This window comes from Lepidochelys kempii, chromosome 3, assembly GCF_965140265.1.
Source record: "Lepidochelys kempii isolate rLepKem1 chromosome 3, rLepKem1.hap2, whole genome shotgun sequence".
Taxonomy (NCBI): domain Eukaryota; kingdom Metazoa; phylum Chordata; order Testudines; family Cheloniidae; genus Lepidochelys; species Lepidochelys kempii.
In genome coordinates this window covers 190,368,873-190,387,202 of record NC_133258.1, presented here as the reverse complement: position 1 = coordinate 190,387,202, position 18,330 = coordinate 190,368,873, and the positions used below count along the sequence as shown (strand labels likewise).

Here is an 18,330-nt window from a genome sequence, read left to right as displayed (position 1 = left end):
CACTTACGTGGTCCGGGATTCCACACTGAGGCTCAGGCCACTCCAGGCATGGCTCGCTTCGACTTATCTCCCGGGGCGTGACAGCCTGAACTCTGGTCATGGTGCTGGAGCAAGTACTCAAGTCCCTCCAGTGGTGACTCGACCCTCCGACAGTGTGCGAAGGAGTCCCCTTCAACAACCTTCAACCCTCCTTGTCCCTGGTAACGGATGGGTCAGCTCTGGGATGGGGCACGCATTTAGGAGACCTCCAAACACAGGGCCAATGGTCGCAGGATGAGCTGTCTCTCCGTATCAATATCAAGGAGCTGAGGGCAGTGCGGCTAGCATGCCAAACCTTTCAAGCCCGACTACAAGGCAGTGCGTGGCAGTTATGATGGACAACACCACTGCCATGTTTTACATCAACAAGCAGGGTGGAGCCCCTGCCTCTCCCCTGTGTCAGTAAGCCCTCCGGCTATGGGAGTTCTACATAGCCCATTCCATTCACCTGGAAGCATCCTCTCTACCAGGAGTTCAGAGTGCATTGGCAGACCACCTCAGCAGGTCCTTCCACAATCAGGAGTGGTCCATCAGGCCGGATGTCATACACTACATCTTCCAAAGGTGCGGGTTTCCCCAGGTCAATCTGTTCGCCACCCAGAGCAACAGAAAGTGCCCAATGTTTCCTGCCTGTTTTTTATCCTAAGCCTCATGCCAGTGGCCATGAGCAGAGGCTGCACTCCCTGGATGTATGGCCGGCGCTAGCTTTCTACATTGAATGTATTAAGCCATTCAGGAAGTCAAACCAGTTGCCCATAGTGGTGGCAGACCAGATGAAAGGTCTCCTGGTCTCATCTCAAAGAATATCTTCCTGGCTCATGTCCTGCATCAGCACGTAGTATGAGGTGTCCAAGGTATGAGCCCTGGCACTTACAGCACAGGCCTCATTGGCAGTGTTCCTGGCCCAGGTCCTGATACAAGAAATCTGCAGGGCAGCAACTTGGTCCTGTATGCATACGTTCATCTCTCATTATGCCATCATTCAACATGCCAGAGATGATGCAATTTTTGGCGGAGCGGTGCCCCAGTCAGCGATTCCATAACTCCAACCCCACTGCCTAGGTAAGGCTTGGGAATCACCTAATTGGAATCGATATGAGCAATCACTCGAAGAAGAAAAAATGGTTACTCACCTTCTCATAACTGTTGTTCTGCAAGTGGTGTTGCTCATACCCATTCCAAACCCGCCCGTCTTCCCCTCTGTCGGAATAACCAGCAAGAAGGAACTGAGGGGGCGCTGGGTCGGCAGGGTCACAAATTGAGCGCCATGGAGGTGGTACTCCAGGGGGCTCCACAGCCGACCCAATGGGTGCTGCTAGGGGAAAACTTTACAACTGCTGTGCATGCGGTGTGCACACACCTAATTGGAATGGATATGAGCAATACATCTCAAAGAACAATAGTTACGAGAAGATGAGTAACCGTGTTTTCTGGAAGTTTATCTAGAAATAGGGCCCTACCAAATTCACGGTTCATTTTGGTCAATTTCATGGTCATAGGATTTTAAAAATAATAAATTTCATTATTTCAGCTATTTAAATCTGAAATTTCACAGTATTGTAATTGTAGGGCTTCTGACCCAAAAAGGAGTTGTGTGTGGGGGCGGGAGGGAGGGGGGTTGCAAGGTTATTGTAGCGGGGGTTGCGGTACCACTACCCTTACTTCTGCACTGCTGCTGGAAGCAGCACTGTCTTTTAAAGCTGAGCAGTTGGAGAGCAGCGTCTCTTGGCCAGGAGCCCAGCTCTGAAGGCAGAGCTGCCCCCAGCAGCAGCACAGAAGTAAAGATGGCCTGGTATGGTATTGCCACCCTTACTTCTGTGCTGCTGCCTGCTGCCTCTGTCTGGCTGCCCAGCTCTGAAGTCAGCGCAGAAGTAAGGTTGGCAATATCATGACCCCCGCCTCAGGGCTGGCCTTACCATGAGGTGAACTGAGGCAGCTGCCTCAGGTGCCAGACTGTGGGGGGGGGCACCACTAGGACCCAGAGTGTAGAAAATTGTGTCTGCTGCTGGTGCATATGTATTCTCTCTCCTCTAGATGCACAGAAATGGTGAAGTGCTGTGCTAGAGGAAGGAGGGCACAAGAGACATAACAGGCAGGCAGGAGAAAAGGTGAGAGGGAATAGCAGAATGCAGCAGGAGCTGCAGGGAGAGAGAGGAGGAGGAGCCTCTTATGTATCTCTCTAGCACCCCCAGGAGCCTGGACTGATTAGCACCAGCTTCTCAGGGAGCTTCCTGTTTCCTGCTGCTTCCCTGAACCCACTTGAGGAGAACAGGCAGTCAACTGAAGTAGTAGGAGCCAGTTAGGCCCTTAAGACGCTGATATCTTCCCTCACGCAGGCCCTGGTACCAGCCTGCTTATTTGTCCCCTTCAATTGAGTGTTGAGAGCCACTATAGCTGGCACAGAACAGCAGTCATGAATGAAAGAAGAAAACGCCCCTCTGGGGCAGCATTCAGAAAAAGAAAGACATCAAAGGAAGCATTTCTATCTAAGCAGGAAGGAGCTCTCCTGAGATACATAGACACAAATGTTCACGGTGAGCCTTCCGGCCCCAGTGAGGATGTGAGTGGTGAGCAGATGCCATTGTGAGAATGCTTGCTACCCAAAACGTAGCAATGGAAACTTCCTTAGAATTGTGGAGCTGATGTCTGAGTTTGATGCTGTACTCCAGGAGCATCTAAGAAAAGTCACCACCCAAGAAATGTACACACACCACTACCTTGGAAAAACAATTCAAAATGAGATCATAGTTACTGGCAACAAAAGTCAAACAGAAGATTGTGGCAGATCTGAAGTCAGCAAGATATTACTCTATTATTCTGGACTGCACACCTGACATCAGCCGTACGGAACAGATGACTTTAATGGTGCGTTTTGTAACAACAACAGAACCTAGTGACAATGTCCCTGCAATGGGGACTGTCAGAGAGCATTTTTTAGAATTTATTGATGTTGATGATACTACAGGAGCTGGTATGACAAATGTGCTTTTTAAAAAGCTGGAAGATACGGGAATTGCTATAGCTGACATGAGAGATCAGGGCTACGATAATGGTGCCAACATGAGAGGAAAGAACAGCGGAGTGCAGACACTGATCCGAGAGTTAAACCCTTGAGCTTTTTTTTGTCCCATGCAGTTCTCATTCATTGAACTTGGTGGTTAGTGATGCAGCATCAGCTTCTAGTGAGGCTGCTGAATTTTTTAATGTAATTCAAAGCATCTATGTATTTTTCTCTGCATCAACTCATCAACGGCAAATTTTGAAGCAACATCTGAAACATCCTCTCTGACACTGAAACCATTGAGTGCCACAGGATGGGAAAGTCGAGTGGAGGCGATAAAGCCTATCAAACTCCAAATTGGGAAGATAGCTGCCATTATGGAGGATAATGCTATGACAGGAACTGTTTGTGGGAGAACAGTGGCAGAGGGAAATGGAATCACCAGAAACATACATAACTTCAAATTTCTGTGTGGCTTAGTGTTGTGGCATGACATACTGTTTGAAATAAGTGTTGTAAGCAAGAGACTCCAGGGTGTTGACCTTGATATATCTGGAGCAATGGAACAACTGGACGAAGCAAAGTCACACCTACAGTGTCACCAGTCAGATGAGGGATTTCAAAACGTTCTGAAGAGTGCACAGAAGTTGGCAGAGGCACTGCACGCTGAAACTATTTTCCCACCCATTCAAGAATACAAGAGTCACTGAAGAAGAAGATATTTTGATTACAAGGCACGGGATAATCCCACAAGAGACCCCAAACAACAATTCAAAGTTGAATTCTTTAACCAGGTGCTAGACTGTGCAATACAGTCAGTTGAAGAACGTTTCATGCAGCTCAAGGAACACAGCAATATATTTGGGATGTTGTATGATATTCCATAACTCCTCACTATACCTGAAGAAGGCCTACACCAGCAATGCAGGGCACTAGAGACAGTGATGACATGTACAATATTGATGCAAGTGATTTAGGTGATGAACTGAAAGCCTTTTCAAGATACCTTTCAGCAGGATCAACTCCAAAGGCTGTTCTGGAATACATGTGCACAAATAAGATGACCATCCTCTTTCCAAATGCTTTTGTTGCTCTGCGCATACTTCTAACACTTCCTGTAACCGTTGCCAGTGGAGAACGCAGCTTCTCCAAGCTGAAGTTAAATAAAAACACATCTATGCTCCACAATGACACAGGAGAGGCTGGTCGGACTTGCAACATTCTCAATAGAGCATGAGCTGGCCCAAACTGTGGACCTTCAGGAAGCAGTTCAAATCTTTGCAACCAAGAAGGCGTGGAAAGCACCACTTTGATTATTCAAACGGATAAAAATGCCAGTGTTTACTATGCAGACAAGAAAAGTTACATTTGCTGTTCAGGCGTTTGACAGTTAAGTGTTACTTAAAATTTTTGAACAAGGCATTTTAAGTTGTTAGTTCGCCTTTATTGGGGTAGGTAGCAGAGCAGTACCATGAGAGGAGTAGAACAGGAAGAAGGCAGAATTGAGACCTTTCAAAATTTTGGCCCAAGCGAGGGAGCATGGGGGTGTCATTTGAGCTCCCCGCCTCAGGTACCAGAATGTTGTGGGCCGGCCTCGCCCCACCTAAAATAACCTTGTAACCCCTGTGCAACTCCCTTTTGGGTCAGAATCGCAATTTGAGAAGCTCTGGTCGACCCCATGAAATCGGATAATATAGGGTAAGAGCACACAAAAGACCAGACTTCACTGTCTGTGACATGTTTTTCATGGCAGTGAATTTGTTAGGGCCCTATCTATAAAACTGACTTTAAAGTACATTTTGGGTGTTGCAAAAAGATATTAATCTGATTATTGATATGCCCTTTAAAAACTGAAAAATAGTATTTTATGCATTTAAATGTATGTACACTGATCTGCAAATTAACATCTAATTTTATTCACATCACATCTATTTTGAGTTAGTCTCGGAAATTCTCATCCAGTTTTACAGCAGTATATTATTAAATGCATTGAAAATTTATGGCTCTGAATAAGCTTATTAACTAAATTTTTAGGTATGTCATGTAGTTGCCCAGTTGCTTAATTTAAGCATAATCTATTTATAAATTGTCGTCTTAAATCTTCAGGGTAAAGATGATGTTTATGATCGTATGCTTCTAGACTACTTCTTTTCGTACCATCAGTTCATCCATCTATTATGTCGAGTTGCAATCAACTGTGAAAAGTTTACCGAAACTTTAGTTAAGATGAGTAAGTATGGCAGTTAAACAGACTTCCTTAGCCATTGAGGTGTTTTGTAGTGGCAATTATGAGACAACTGTGTACTTACTTTTAAAAATTTAATTTAGTATATTGATAGTCAATGGGGTTTAGGCTCCAAAATGCTTAAATCCCTTTTGAAAGTTAGATTTAGGCTCATGAATCAGTTATGTTTTGCAAAGCTGAGCACAGCAATACCTAAATATCTTTAAAAATCTAGACATTAATCCTCAGCCTTGCTGAGACTGCTAACAAGTGTGCCAATTAGTGCCAGCTCTGACAGTGGTTTCTGGGATGTGGACACCTCATCTGTGCAGTAATAGCTGAATTGAGACCACCAATTCATTTTACATAAGCAACCAAAAAGCCATCAGAGGGCACCAACTCTGTCACTATATATACCTGGGCCTGATTCTAGTTAGTGAGTTAGGGCCTGATCACACTACAACTTTTAGTTGAGTTTGTACTCAGCTAGTGGAAATGGTTTTTACCTCCACACATGGCAGCTGTGTTTCACCGCTGGCAGAGGCCTAGAATAGCCTTTCTATAACAATTCCAGCACACTAATTTTTTTAGTGACTGTCTAGCTAGTTCAGCAGTCCTTCTTCATCCCAGCTCTCTCTGTGTAGGACATCCTCTGTGTATTCATCTTCTGGAATAGCTACCCAGATTTTCCCAGAATACAATATAGTTAGGCAGCATGGTAGATGTAGATATGCAAACATGGTTATGTTGTGAGGAAAGTTTCTTTGTAACTGGGTAAGAGCTATCTTTCTGACTAGTTACCAAATTATGGAGGTAGTGTGGATTGGCTTTTACAGGTAAGAATTCATTAAGCCATTGAGTCACCCACTCATTCTTTGTTCAAGCCATGAACCACACAGCAACATTACTATTTAGTGTGGGATTTTTTTGCTGAAGTGTTTATCAAGAATGTGTATCCTTTGCTATTGGTCAGTCTGTCACCTAGCCAATGTTTCATTAAGTGTATGTAGGTAAAGTTGTGGCTTGAGGTGAAGATGAAGCTTAAGAAATTTCAAATCTGTTTGTTGTGCTCATGCTGTTTTGTTTCTCAAAAAATATGAAAACTGATAAATTGTTCCAGCTAAAGAATTAAAAGAAAACAATATTGAGATAAGATGCTACATTTTTGATTCAGCTGGTAAAAATGTAGAAGGAAGTCCTGTTCTGTAGACTAACTGTACTATAAAAACCATTCTAGATGCTAGACATTTGTGGTCATATGTAATTGGCTTAGGATATAGTCCTCTGAATTTTTATGGTGCTTCAAAACTATTCAGGTCAAAAAATAAATATATCCGACAAAGATCAGTTTTAGGTAGTTCTTTATGTTATCAGTTTTGTTTTCTCTTAAAATTTCAGGTGTCCTAGTTGCTTATGAAGGTTTACCGCTTCATCTTGCATTGTTTCCCAAACTTTGGACTGAGCTATGCCAGACTCAGGTAAAATTTAAATGAGTTTGAGAACTAACTGAACAAGAATATTTAGAAGATGTGACAGCTGTAAATTCTTTAAAGCTAGTTACTTTTTAAAGAGCAATTCATAAGACTAATTACTAATTAATTTCAGTACACTTTAAATTTATTGGGTGGTATTACTTTGTTCACAACTTTAACATTTTTTAAATTAACAATTAGTAACACCTTGTGTTTGTATTGTGACTTTCATCCTGAAGGATCTTTTAAAAAAACAAACAAAAAAAAACTAACTGATATGCAGATCATGTATAGCCCTGATCCTGCAAACACTTTTGTATGTTAATAACTTTACACACACGCATAAATATGAGTAGGTTCTGAGCTTGTGCTTGTCGATAGAGATTGCTTTGCCCACCATTGAAATCCAGCCACTTCAGAGCCATAGTGTACCCAAATATCACAATGAAGAGTGCAATATATATATATTTATCAATAAATATCAAGATCAATAAATCTAATCTGTAGATCTAGATTAGAATTTTTTAATAGCGTACAACCATTTCACCCAACAGTTTAGGATAGAGAGTGAAGAATACCATACCCAGTTGAAAGTGCAGGAGGAATCTAGGTAATTAGAATATACTTAACTTAAGTTAGAATTTGTCCAGGAGACCCATCAGCACTCCTGCGCTTATGTGAAAACAACTACAAACTTTTTTCAAGTAAAGTTTAAAAAAATTAAATCACCCTAGATTACTTGTCGAGTTGCAGGCTTGAAGAGATGTATATAACCAAGTTTTAAATCACAAAAATACGCAGTTTATAGTGGAAATGCTGACACAGCGGTAACACTACTGACACAATGGCTACATATTCCCACTTGGGGGATATGGCACCTCTCCATTCAGCTGCAGAATTTTTCTAGTGAGCAGTATGTTTTGGGGCTGCTTTCTCCTTCCCCTCCCTTGCAAAGGATGCCAGGGGTATAAAAGAGGGAGTGGCCCAGCCTGTATCTTTTATTAACCACTGAAGGTGCAGTGAGCTCAAATCACGCCCAGTGTCCTCAATGCTTTTCTTGACAGTTTCTCTTTTGATTTTGCCTTTTGGGGCTATTTTCTTTCTAGTTAGATTAACAGTTAGTTAGCACAGTCTTTCTTCAGTCCAAAAAATAAAGAAGAAACAGTACAGCAACGCTGTAAGGCAAACTGCTATCTGTAAGGTGGCATTGGCATTATATCAACCCTTTTCATGCAACAAAACCCAGCTCTGTTCTATCACTCCAGTTAATCACAAGTATCCACAAGATACTTTGCTTTTAAAACAGCATTAAAAAAATTGAGAACGCTGCTATCCTGTCCTTACTGTCTCAGACGTCAAATCATTCATGCAAAAATGTCTGTTTTTAGACTTTGGTCTACAGATAGGTCCTTATCAGTATAACTGATGATACCTTTTCTCCAAGCCTTTGTATGGCCTCCATAAGATTGATTACAAAGGGAAGCATGCCTTATTGATGCTACTTACACCTGGGCCATTCGAGATGCAGAAGGTAAAGATAACGCATGCTCATCACGAGATTTCTTTCTTGCTTCCCTTACTATCGACGGGTATTTCCAGATGGAGTAAGATGGTCATCTTGTTCTCAACCCTTTTACAGAATATGGTCACTGTTGGAAATTAAAGCTTCTACCTTAGGGTTCTGGAGTTGAAAACAGTTTGTCTAGCCTGTAAAACTTTCTCCCATTGATCAAGACCAGAGACTCATCTGCCAAAAATACCAATGTCTGTCTTAGGTCTCTGCCAGGTATTATATAAAGGGAAAGTTTATATAATACCTGGCCTGTTCATTACCAAGCCCATCACCCCTTATCTCCAGTTCTACTTCGGGGTCAGACAAAAGCCAGCGTCACTGGCAAAATCCATTTCTCAGCTGGAATCAGGAATTCCACTACATATTCCCTCTAGTTCCATTGGTTCAGGGGATCTGTCTGCAGATCAGATGAGACTCAGCCAAGATGTTGCAATAACTGTAATAGAATCTTGGCAATTTGGTTCAAGTATCCTGTGTCTGATGTTAGCACCACTTTCCAGATTACTAGATCTTTGTGGTAAGGTTGGATTAAGACTCTCCACCTCATCCTGAATTGTCAAGAGTTGACACCCTGACTTCTAGATTTTTGAACATTCCAGAACCATATTTCGAATAGCAGCGTTTGTGATTTCAGCTTCCCTCAGATGCTTGGGACAGTGGGCCTCCCTCACTTTGTAATACCCTAGTTTATTGAAGGATTTCTCCATGGACCAGTACGGTTACTTACTGCTTTGGCTTCATGACTGCACTAAGGAATCTGGATTTCTTTATTGTGCTGTGAGTATTACAGTAGGTGGTGTTCATTCCAGGGTTATTCCCTGTAGCGTATGTATTTCTTTTCAATTGAAATTGGAGTCTTCTTTCTCAAAGCTCTCTGGATCTCTGGTCTTCTATTGTCAGATTATCATCTGTACCATAAAGTGTAGAAGAGGAATTTCTCATATCCATAGCTACTTCCTGGACTTCGTTAGATACATACCAAATGGCCAGTTCTCTATAAACAGGAATCCGTATGAGAAGTGTGACATGCTTAGTGCCATCAATCCCCATTTGGAGTCTTAAATCATCTCCATTTCCATCTCAAATAGACCACTAACTTGTCTGTTTCCTCAGTTCTCTTTTACACCCTTGTTAAGACTTGTCAGATTTTCAGTCACCTGCATATATCAAAAGATATCCAATTAACCCAAAAGCAGCAGCTGTTGCTGGCCTTTTTCACAGCATTTCCAAGCTGTTGCTTTTAGCTCTATATGTGTCTCATGACCTCACAGAGGTCCCATGAGAGAGTAGAATGGTGGCCAGCATATTCTCTTGACCTGCCATATAGAGCTTATGCTAGTTTTGGTAGTTCTCACCCTCCTTGTTCACCTAGAATTTCCTAGGGGTTGTACTCTTTGCTAATCTCCCATGAGCGGGACTGTGCAGAGGCTACCCAAAGAAGACTGGGGGGTTACTTACAAGTAACTGTTCTTCCGGAATGTAGCCTCTGCATACTCACACCTTCTGCCCACTTTCACCACTTCTTCAGAATCTCAGCTAATGAATTCCTAAATTAGGAAACAGACTGAAGGGTAATTGGGGCTACTCCAATCCTCTGGGGGAGGGGAGATAGAGGAACTAGTGGCTCCAACAGACAGTGCTCGATAGTAATATTTCACAGCTCGATGCCAGAGGCACCATATCGCACAAATGTGAATATGTGGAGGCCATGCTCTTCAAGAACAACAATTACTGGTGAGTAACCCCTCTTTACTATAGTTTGTGACCATAAAAACTGTGAAGTTAAATTTCTATCATTATTCGTGGCTGAGGCCTCCCGAGATCTGGCTCCTGTCCCCTCTTGCAGCAGATCTCGACCAGTGCCACTGTCGGAGGACCCTTTACACTCACAGAAGAGGGGGCAGTAGTTGCTTTGCAGGCCAGGGGAGATGGATCTCAGTAAATACACACTACTCCTGACAAACTTCCATCCTCACATAAAATGAGGTGAATCAAAGAACACCTTTGAGATGATAACTCAGATTAATTTCTTTTTGTCCTTAGGAGTAGTTTATTTTAATTTAATGCCAGGCAAACATTTTCAGTATGAATGAATTGATTAGCAGACCCAGTTAGTTAGTTATGATAATTAATGTTGCAGGCATTATTCCCGATGGTGCCTATTCTTTCAGTTGCCCTTAATAGATAAATATGTACAATGCTCTCACAAGTGTCATAATTTCAGTGCTAATTTTGCAGCATTAAATTGCAAAGTTTTTTTCTTTCCTCTTTAGTCTGCTATGTCAAAGAACTGTATTAAGCTCCTGTGTGAAGATCCAGTTTTTGCAGAATACATTAAATGTATTCTAATGGATGAAAGAACTTTTCTTAACAACAATATTGTGTACACATTCTTGACGCACTTTCTTCTAAAGGTATGTGGTATTTTAAGTGTTCATATTTAATGGAAATGCAGTTATTATGCATCACATTAGTTTAGGGTATTACTTTGCACAATTCAAGTCTTCATAGCTTTGAAATAAATGCATTCTCTTACAGGTCCAGGGGCAGGTGTTTTCTGAAGCAAACTGTGCCAATTTAATCAATACTCTGGTTACAAATCTAATAAATCAATATCAAAGCCTTGAATCTGATTTCGGCAGCCAGCGAGTTGAAATTTCCAAAGCAAGCTCTACCTTAAATGGGGTAAGACTTTTCAAAGCCATTAAAATAATAAAACCTTTTAAAAACAAGTTTACTTTCTATGGCAGAGCTTCAGTAGATTGTATCCAGTGTGAGCATTTGCCTTAGAGAGCGGGCATACTGATTGAAACAATATGCATAGGCAGGGTCCCCTTTGCCAGCTGTTCAGAGACAGCAGGAGGTGTCCATCAGGTTGAACCCTGGATAAGGGGGCTGCTCACAAACTCCCTGCTAGAAATCTCTGCTCTGCTAAGGAAATAGGCAGATAGCTCTGGAATGCCATTCTGATCTCTTCAAAATTCTTCTATCTGTCTTTTTTAGCTCTCTGCTACCTACTTTTTCACTTTCTGTTTCCCCTTGTTCTCTTTCTGTGCATCATATGGATGGGCTGCTGTCACTCCAGCCCCAGGGACCCCTTCCTATGAATGGAGTCAAGCACTGATAAAAGTCATTCCTGAGTCCCCCCTGTGATCATATGAAAAAAGAGTTTCCTCTCTCTGCCCTCCATCCAACACCTCTGATTATTTCTCTGAAACAGACATTAGATCATCCCAAAGATTGAAAAATGTAGGAAAACATTAAAGAAGTTTAGGAAGTGCCCATTCTGTTTTTATTTCTCTTTGCATATTTTGTCAACCAAAAAAGGTAAACTCTCCAAATCTTGTTCCAAGAATTCCAGGGCTGTTTTCCCTGGGCCACTTTCTCAGAATAAAACAAGTTCTTCTTCAAGTGATTCCACATGTCCATTCCACTATAGGTGTGTGCATGCCTTGTGCACACTTGTCAGAGATTTTTCCCTTAGCCGTACCTGTCAGTACACTATGAACTCCCTCTGATACCTCTTACCACTGCACACAGGTATAAAGGGCCACACTGCCCTCAAAACCTCTCAGTTCCTTCCTATTGTCAGTGACGGTGGTTGTTGGAGCTGCAATCTTTGTTTCTTCATATCTTTCCTCTCTCAGTGTATGTAGTACCTATAATATTAGTTTTAGTCTTATATAGTAATTCTGTAAATAGTATTGTAAACTTATACCTAGAACTGTCTTTTTAGTTTGGGGTTACCAGTCCCTGGTTGGGTACCGGTATTGATACCCCCCCCTCATTCTCCTGGCTTCAAGGCCTGTCATTCATGTAACGTCTCTGCCAGTGCGTGACCCTCCTCCCAGCTTCCTTAAGTGTCTGAGAGAGGTGCATGTGAGAGACAAACATCATTCGAAAAAGGAGAAGGCTGCCGACTCAAGTACCTGCTCATGGATTCTGCACAATCCACCATCAGAACTCACCTGCTCTGAGTGGGTACCAAGCATGTCCATGTCTATCAGGAGTGCTCCTCCTGTTCTTACGGAGTCATCAGCCAGTTCTGTATTGCCGGTGCTTAAGAAGAGATTGCGTAAGTCTCCTAGGGATTCAGTACCAGAACCTTCCAATAAGAAGCTGCCAAGTGTTCACAAGAACTCATAGGAGTTCCCTAAAAAGTCCCCAGGAGCAGTCTGTGAGCCAGCAGGAATTGCTGATTTCGGAACCCAGGAAGGGTTTGTTGAGACCAGTCCCCGAAGCATCAACACACCTCTCAATCCTGCAGGCTCAAAAACACCTTTTGGTGCTATTGACACCTGAGGCATTTGAGGCAGCCAGGGAGTTATTCAGCTTGTTGGTACCGGCTTCTCCCGTGATTCAAGAGCCTCACAAGGAACCGACTTTGGAACCACATGCTCCTGCGATCCCGACTGAAGCCCCAGAGCATCACTTGGTACTGGTCACTTCTATGCTCACGTTTCCTCTGTGTAGGATTACATCTAGAGGCAAGCCAGCGATGATTTCATTGGTTCCCCCTTTTCCAGACTCTCAGCCCCACTCCCTGAAACTAATGAGATCATCTCCCCCAGGGGTGGAGGAAATGGACTCCTCATTGGACTCAAAAGTCAGATCTGTTGTGTCCGGTTGTAAGCTTGCCCAACAGCTCCAGTGGGGTGTCTGTCCACCTCAGCATTTTAGGAGTCAGTGGCCTTCTCAGAACTGCGTCCCACCTCCATGCCGTTGGCCCTTCTGCCTCACGGTTCAGAACTGCCTCAGAGTTCTAGGACGCATGGCGGTGCACACCTACGTGGTACAGCTACAGACTGCACTTCAAGCATTTGCAGGGTTGGGTGGCCTCTGTGTACTCGATGGCCCATCGTCAGCTAGACATGGTGATTCAGGTGCCCCTTCAGTTCTTATCCTTTCTGAACTGGTAGATAAAATCTAGGAGTTGGCGAGGGAGTTCCCTTTGCCCCTACACAGCCATTCTCACCCTAGTTACAGATGCATTGGATAACGGTTGGTATCTTAGATCACTTTCAGACTCTGTGCCTTCGGTCTTTCCCCCCCATATCTTTTAATATTCCTCTCTTGTTACATAACTTCCATGCGGAAAACATTCACCCATCTATTGAATATTTAGTAATCAATAAAAAGTTCTGTTTCCATTGTTCTAACTGAAATTGGTTCTACAAGAAAAAAGGGATTATTCCCTTCTCTTTTTATTTTTCTTCATTTTACTTGTTCTTCATTGATACAAAAAGTCATCACCATCGAAAAGAGGTCAGTGACATACTTTAATTAATAGTGGTCTAGACCCAGTATTAGTGACTTAACAAGTGGAATTTGCTAAAGTTTGCATAACAGAATAATGTAGACAAGCCAATGTATATTGTGATATCTTACAATTAACAACCCTCTCCACCCCTACCCCCACCCCGAGCAACAGGATCTTTTGGGTTTAGGAGCCCATACTTAATGAATGGTCTGGAGACTAAAAGTGGAACAACCTTTTCAGCATTCTCAACGTGCAGAGCACACTGGTCACACAGGAAATCAGTGCACGTGCAAACTCCTCTACTCCTGGCGCTTAGATACCAGCAGTGGTATGAAATAGCTGGGGGTTGACAGAAACACTCAAATAATTCTACATTTTGTTTATTCTTCCTATTCATTGCCACTTCTAAATAACACAGCATTTCCAAAACTGTTGCTGCGTTTTCCACGGTCAGGTTGTCAACCATAATGTGTTTTATTTGTTGTTCAGAACTAGTGTAAAACGCATTGGAATTAAGCATTAAGAAATCCTAACCAAGGGGGTTAATTCTGTTGTGTACAACTTAATATTGTCAACTCTTTCACAGTAGGTCTTTGTCTACATTAAGGATATTGCTAATACTAGTGGGAAAGTTTTGGGAAATTTCGGTAGTGTAAACAAAGTTTAGGAATCTATTCTGTTGGAAGCAGAAAAGCGTTCAGAACATCTGGTAAGGTCTCTGCTTATTACACAAATCAGCCTATTTCAATTGCAAATAGTGTGTGTGTAGGATTAATGTAAATTTAAAGTTTGAAGTATTTTAGTAATTGTGTTTGTTTATGATGTTTCTAGGACCTTCGAGCACTTGCTTTGTTACTTTCAGTGCACACCCCTAAGCAGCTGAATTCGGCCTTGATTCCAACTTTGCAAGAACTGCTAAACAAATGCAGGGCTTGTCAACAACAGAGGAACTCGTTACAAGAGCAAGAAGCCAAAGAAAGAAAAACTAAAGGTTTGCCTTTTATAACCTTGGTGTAATCACACACCCACTCCCTCTCCTTTACCTCGCATATCCACACTGTTGCTGTATCCTGCCAGTTCTTCCTCCATATATCTCCAGCTCAATCATAAGACTACAGCAACCAACACCTCTCTGGTTTACCTGACTCCTGCCTTGCCACCCCTCTGGATAATCCAAAATACTTCTGCTAAAGTCATTTTTCTTGCCCACTGCTTTTACTATATCATCCCCATCACTGGTTCACATTTGCAGCATGAAATTAAAACCTTTGTCCACACTTTCAAAGCTCCTCATACTACTACTCTTGTTTCATCCCCAACCGCTCCCGTCCCCCATACTTTGTGTCTTTCTCCTGTGTCATCCCTGAAATAACCTGCTAACTATGGAGCCTACCTCCCCTTTTAAAATATTCTAACACCGACTTCCTTGGACTAGCTTTCTAGTGCTGATTCCACTCCTGTGCCATAAAAAGAAGAGAAAAAAGCACAATCCTAATTTTGACAAATTTGCATACCGAAATGAGATAAACGAACAGGAACTGACACAGTATGTATGTGATGCAATAAATAACCTCATGAGGCTATAGTATGTAAATCTCACTTATCGGTTTCTTTGTGTGATACTTCTCACACACATCTCTTCCTGTTGTAATGTGTAAACTAGATTGTAAGCTTCTCGGGTAAGGGACCTGGTTTTATTTGCTGTACTGTATCATCCGAACTAATAATTCTGTACATATAATAACATTATGCATTGTCAATCCAAAACACACGGGTGAAATCCTGGTTGTATAGAAATCAAAAAGAGTTTTACCATTGACCTCAGTGGGACCAGGGTTAATTCCTTGGACCAGAACAATTACACTTAGTGTGGAGAGGAAAACCTTTTTCAAATCTGAGCATATTAAAGAGAGGTTATTTAATGAAATCTGTTTAAACAAACAACAATATAATTATTATTATCATCATTATTTATTATTTATATTGTGGCAGAGCTTAGGAGCACTAGTCATGGACCAGGACCCCATGACTCTAGGTGATGTACAAACAGAACAAAAAGACAGTCCTTGCTGTAAAGATATATGTTACCCGCTTAACACTGGAGCTTCAGATTTGCTGATTCTAACCCCTAATGCAACACACAAGAATCTAAGGAAGTGAAATTTTAAGCAGGCAGTTACAGTTAATGAATCTCTCCAATCTGATGAGCCTCTGAGGAGATCTCTAGTGAGCGCTGTTTGCCTACATACAGAAGAGTATATGAAAGTGAAAAACATAAAATAAAAGACCTCAAGACTTGAATGTAAATATAAAACAAATCTGATAAATGTACTTCACTGCAAACTGTATATTGGTTTTACAGATGATGAAGGAGCTACTCCTGTAAAAAGAAGACGGGTTAGCAGCGATGAGGAGCATACTGTAGACAGCTGCATCAGTGATATGAAAACTGAACCAAGGGAGGCATTGACTCCAACAAGCACTTCAGATAATGAGACAAGAGACTCTTCTATCATTGATCCTGGCACTGAGCACGATCCTCCTTCCCCTGAAAATAGTTCTGTTAAAGAATACAGAATGGAAGTTCCATCTTCCTTTTCAGAAGACATGATGTTAACTACCAGGTCACAACACACAGAAGAGCAGTCAGGCAATGGTAAATTTGAAGAGTGCAAGGAATTTAAAGATCTGCAGAGCTCCAAGGATCCCAATGCAGTTGAGGATGACTCTGAGTTCCCCACCACATCAATTTCAGCAGTTCTATCTGACCTAGCAGATCTAAGAGGCTGCGACGGTCAAGCCTTACCATCCCAGGACCCTGAAAATAGTTTATCAATCAGTTGCGGCCATTCCAGAGGACTTTTTAGTCACATGCAGCAGCATGACATTTTAGACATCCTGTGTAGGACCATTGAGTCTACAATTCATGTGGTCACAAGGATATCTGGCAAAGGAAACCAAGCTGCTTCTTGACATTAGATGGAGCATGTCTGCTTTTAAGTCTTTTTTTTCTTTTTTCTTTTTTTTTTCTTTTTTTTTTTTCCAAAAAATGCTGTTTGTATAAGTTTTGCTTATTTCTGTTTTGTGCTTCAGTTTGTCCAGTGCTCTCTGCTTGAATGGCAAGATAGATTTATATGCTTAATTCTTGGTCAGGCAGAACTCCAGATTAAAACATTTTTTGCATCTACCGTACTTTTCTTAAAGGGCAATCAGATAATGGATATGTTTTATGTAATTAAGAGTTCACTGTAGTGGCTTTCATTTAATATGGCTGTATGGGAGAACAGGGCCTCCTTGCCCTGTATGATGTAATTTAAACTTATGGCATTTTTACTGTGTATAATATGGTGTCCTCTGTGCCAGTTTTGTACCTTATAATAGAGGCAGATTGCCTCAGATCGCTGTGGTTCTTATTATCAAAATTAAGTTTACTTGTATACTAAACAACCACAAGAAATTTGATTCTGTAAAGAATCCTCTTTAGCTGTGGCCTGGCAGTATATATATGGTGCTTTATTTAACAGAATACCTGTGGAGGAAATAAAGCACACTTGATGTAAAATTAATTGTTTTATTTTTATTGACATGATCAATCGCTATTCTGTGCACTTCATTAAACTGATTGTGATGACTTTTCATTTGTTTACATACGTTGCTTCAGTCTTCAGATTTCTAACCAAAGACAACTTGAGAACTGTGAAATAGTTGCAGAATAAGAAATGCTTCTCAAATACATTCTAAGCTGTGTAAATCTCAGTTCTTTCCCATTCGTTTTGTCCACTTCGCATTAACTTTACAATTGGGCAGTTCAGTAAAATGTACCTCATTCCAACAACTTAAAAATACAAAGAATCCAAGTGAATCTTTTACCACTTTCCTCAATATTGACCTGTCAGCTAGGACTTGAGCCTTTGCTCCATTCTGGCCTCCTCTTCTCCCCCTCTTGCCATTTTCAGTCCCTCTTTCTGCTGCCCAGTGTCTCCCACAATTCTGATACGAATGGGCTATTCCCCTACTGTACAAAGTTTTCATAAACTGCTGCACAGCCTGTGCTAGCCACACTCCCTTTTCCTGCTTGGTGCTAGATCTTCTGTCTCCGTGACAACAGTCAAATGGTGGTTTGCTTCGCTCCCGTCCTTTTCTTGTAGAGTCATTATTTTGAGTGGTTAAATTGTTTGTTTTCAAGCCTCACTGTAGCATCTCCCTGCCAAGCTCATCTGCCCCCTTTCAAGGCATGACACAGCAGCTATGCAAGTACTGGCATCTGGGCAGCATGGTGATCATAGCCACCTGTCACCTCCGCTGCATGCATCTCACTGAGCTCCTCTGCCCCGGTCAGGCCTGGCAGAGCAGCTGTGCAAGTACCAGGCAGCCAGCCAGCTGACCCTATCTCTGCAAGGGCACAGGGCTCTAAGTCAGACAGGCAGGTTTGGGCCTCTACCCCATAACTCCACCCCGCAAGTAGCTGCGACTCCACTGCAGAAAAACCCAACCAGGAGAGACAGAGCAGAACAGGAAGAGGCTCTGAGGACGAGGAGGACTTTATCCAGACAACTGGGGTAAGTCCTGCGACAACAAAGAATTATAAAGAAGAGATGCTTTCTGGGCTACTGGTGCCACCCACAAGTCCAAAAGTGGGTACTAGAATCCCTGGGGAGAGAAGCAGGGCTCCTACACAGCTCCCCTTCCTCGCACTGTGAATTGGGGGATTCTCCTGGTACTATAAGGTAAGTACCGCAAACCCCAGAGATTCTGGGTCCC

The 18,330-nt window shown here is 42.3% G+C and overlaps 1 protein-coding gene across 11 annotated transcripts in view; it reads left to right on the top strand.

Moving 5' to 3' along the window:
* The window catches only part of USP34 (ubiquitin specific peptidase 34), a 266,198-nt gene extending 249,067 nt beyond the window's left edge, over positions 1–17,131 (top strand). For 10 of the 11 annotated variants that reach the window (XM_073339379.1, XM_073339385.1, XM_073339383.1 and 7 more), the window contains 6 exons: positions 5,147–5,270; positions 6,663–6,742; positions 10,583–10,723; positions 10,848–10,994; positions 14,401–14,560; positions 15,932–17,131. In XM_073339379.1, the coding sequence (XP_073195480.1) occupies positions 5,147–5,270; positions 6,663–6,742; positions 10,583–10,723; positions 10,848–10,994; positions 14,401–14,560; positions 15,932–16,542 (1,263 nt within the window). In that variant the 3' untranslated portion in view covers positions 16,543–17,131. Of the gene's footprint in view, positions 1–5,146; positions 5,271–6,662; positions 6,743–8,943; positions 10,545–10,582; positions 10,724–10,847; positions 10,995–14,400; positions 14,561–15,931 lie in introns of those variants that run through there. The other variant, XM_073339388.1, reaches the window with a different exon arrangement.
* Positions 17,132–18,330: the final 1,199 nt, after the last annotated feature.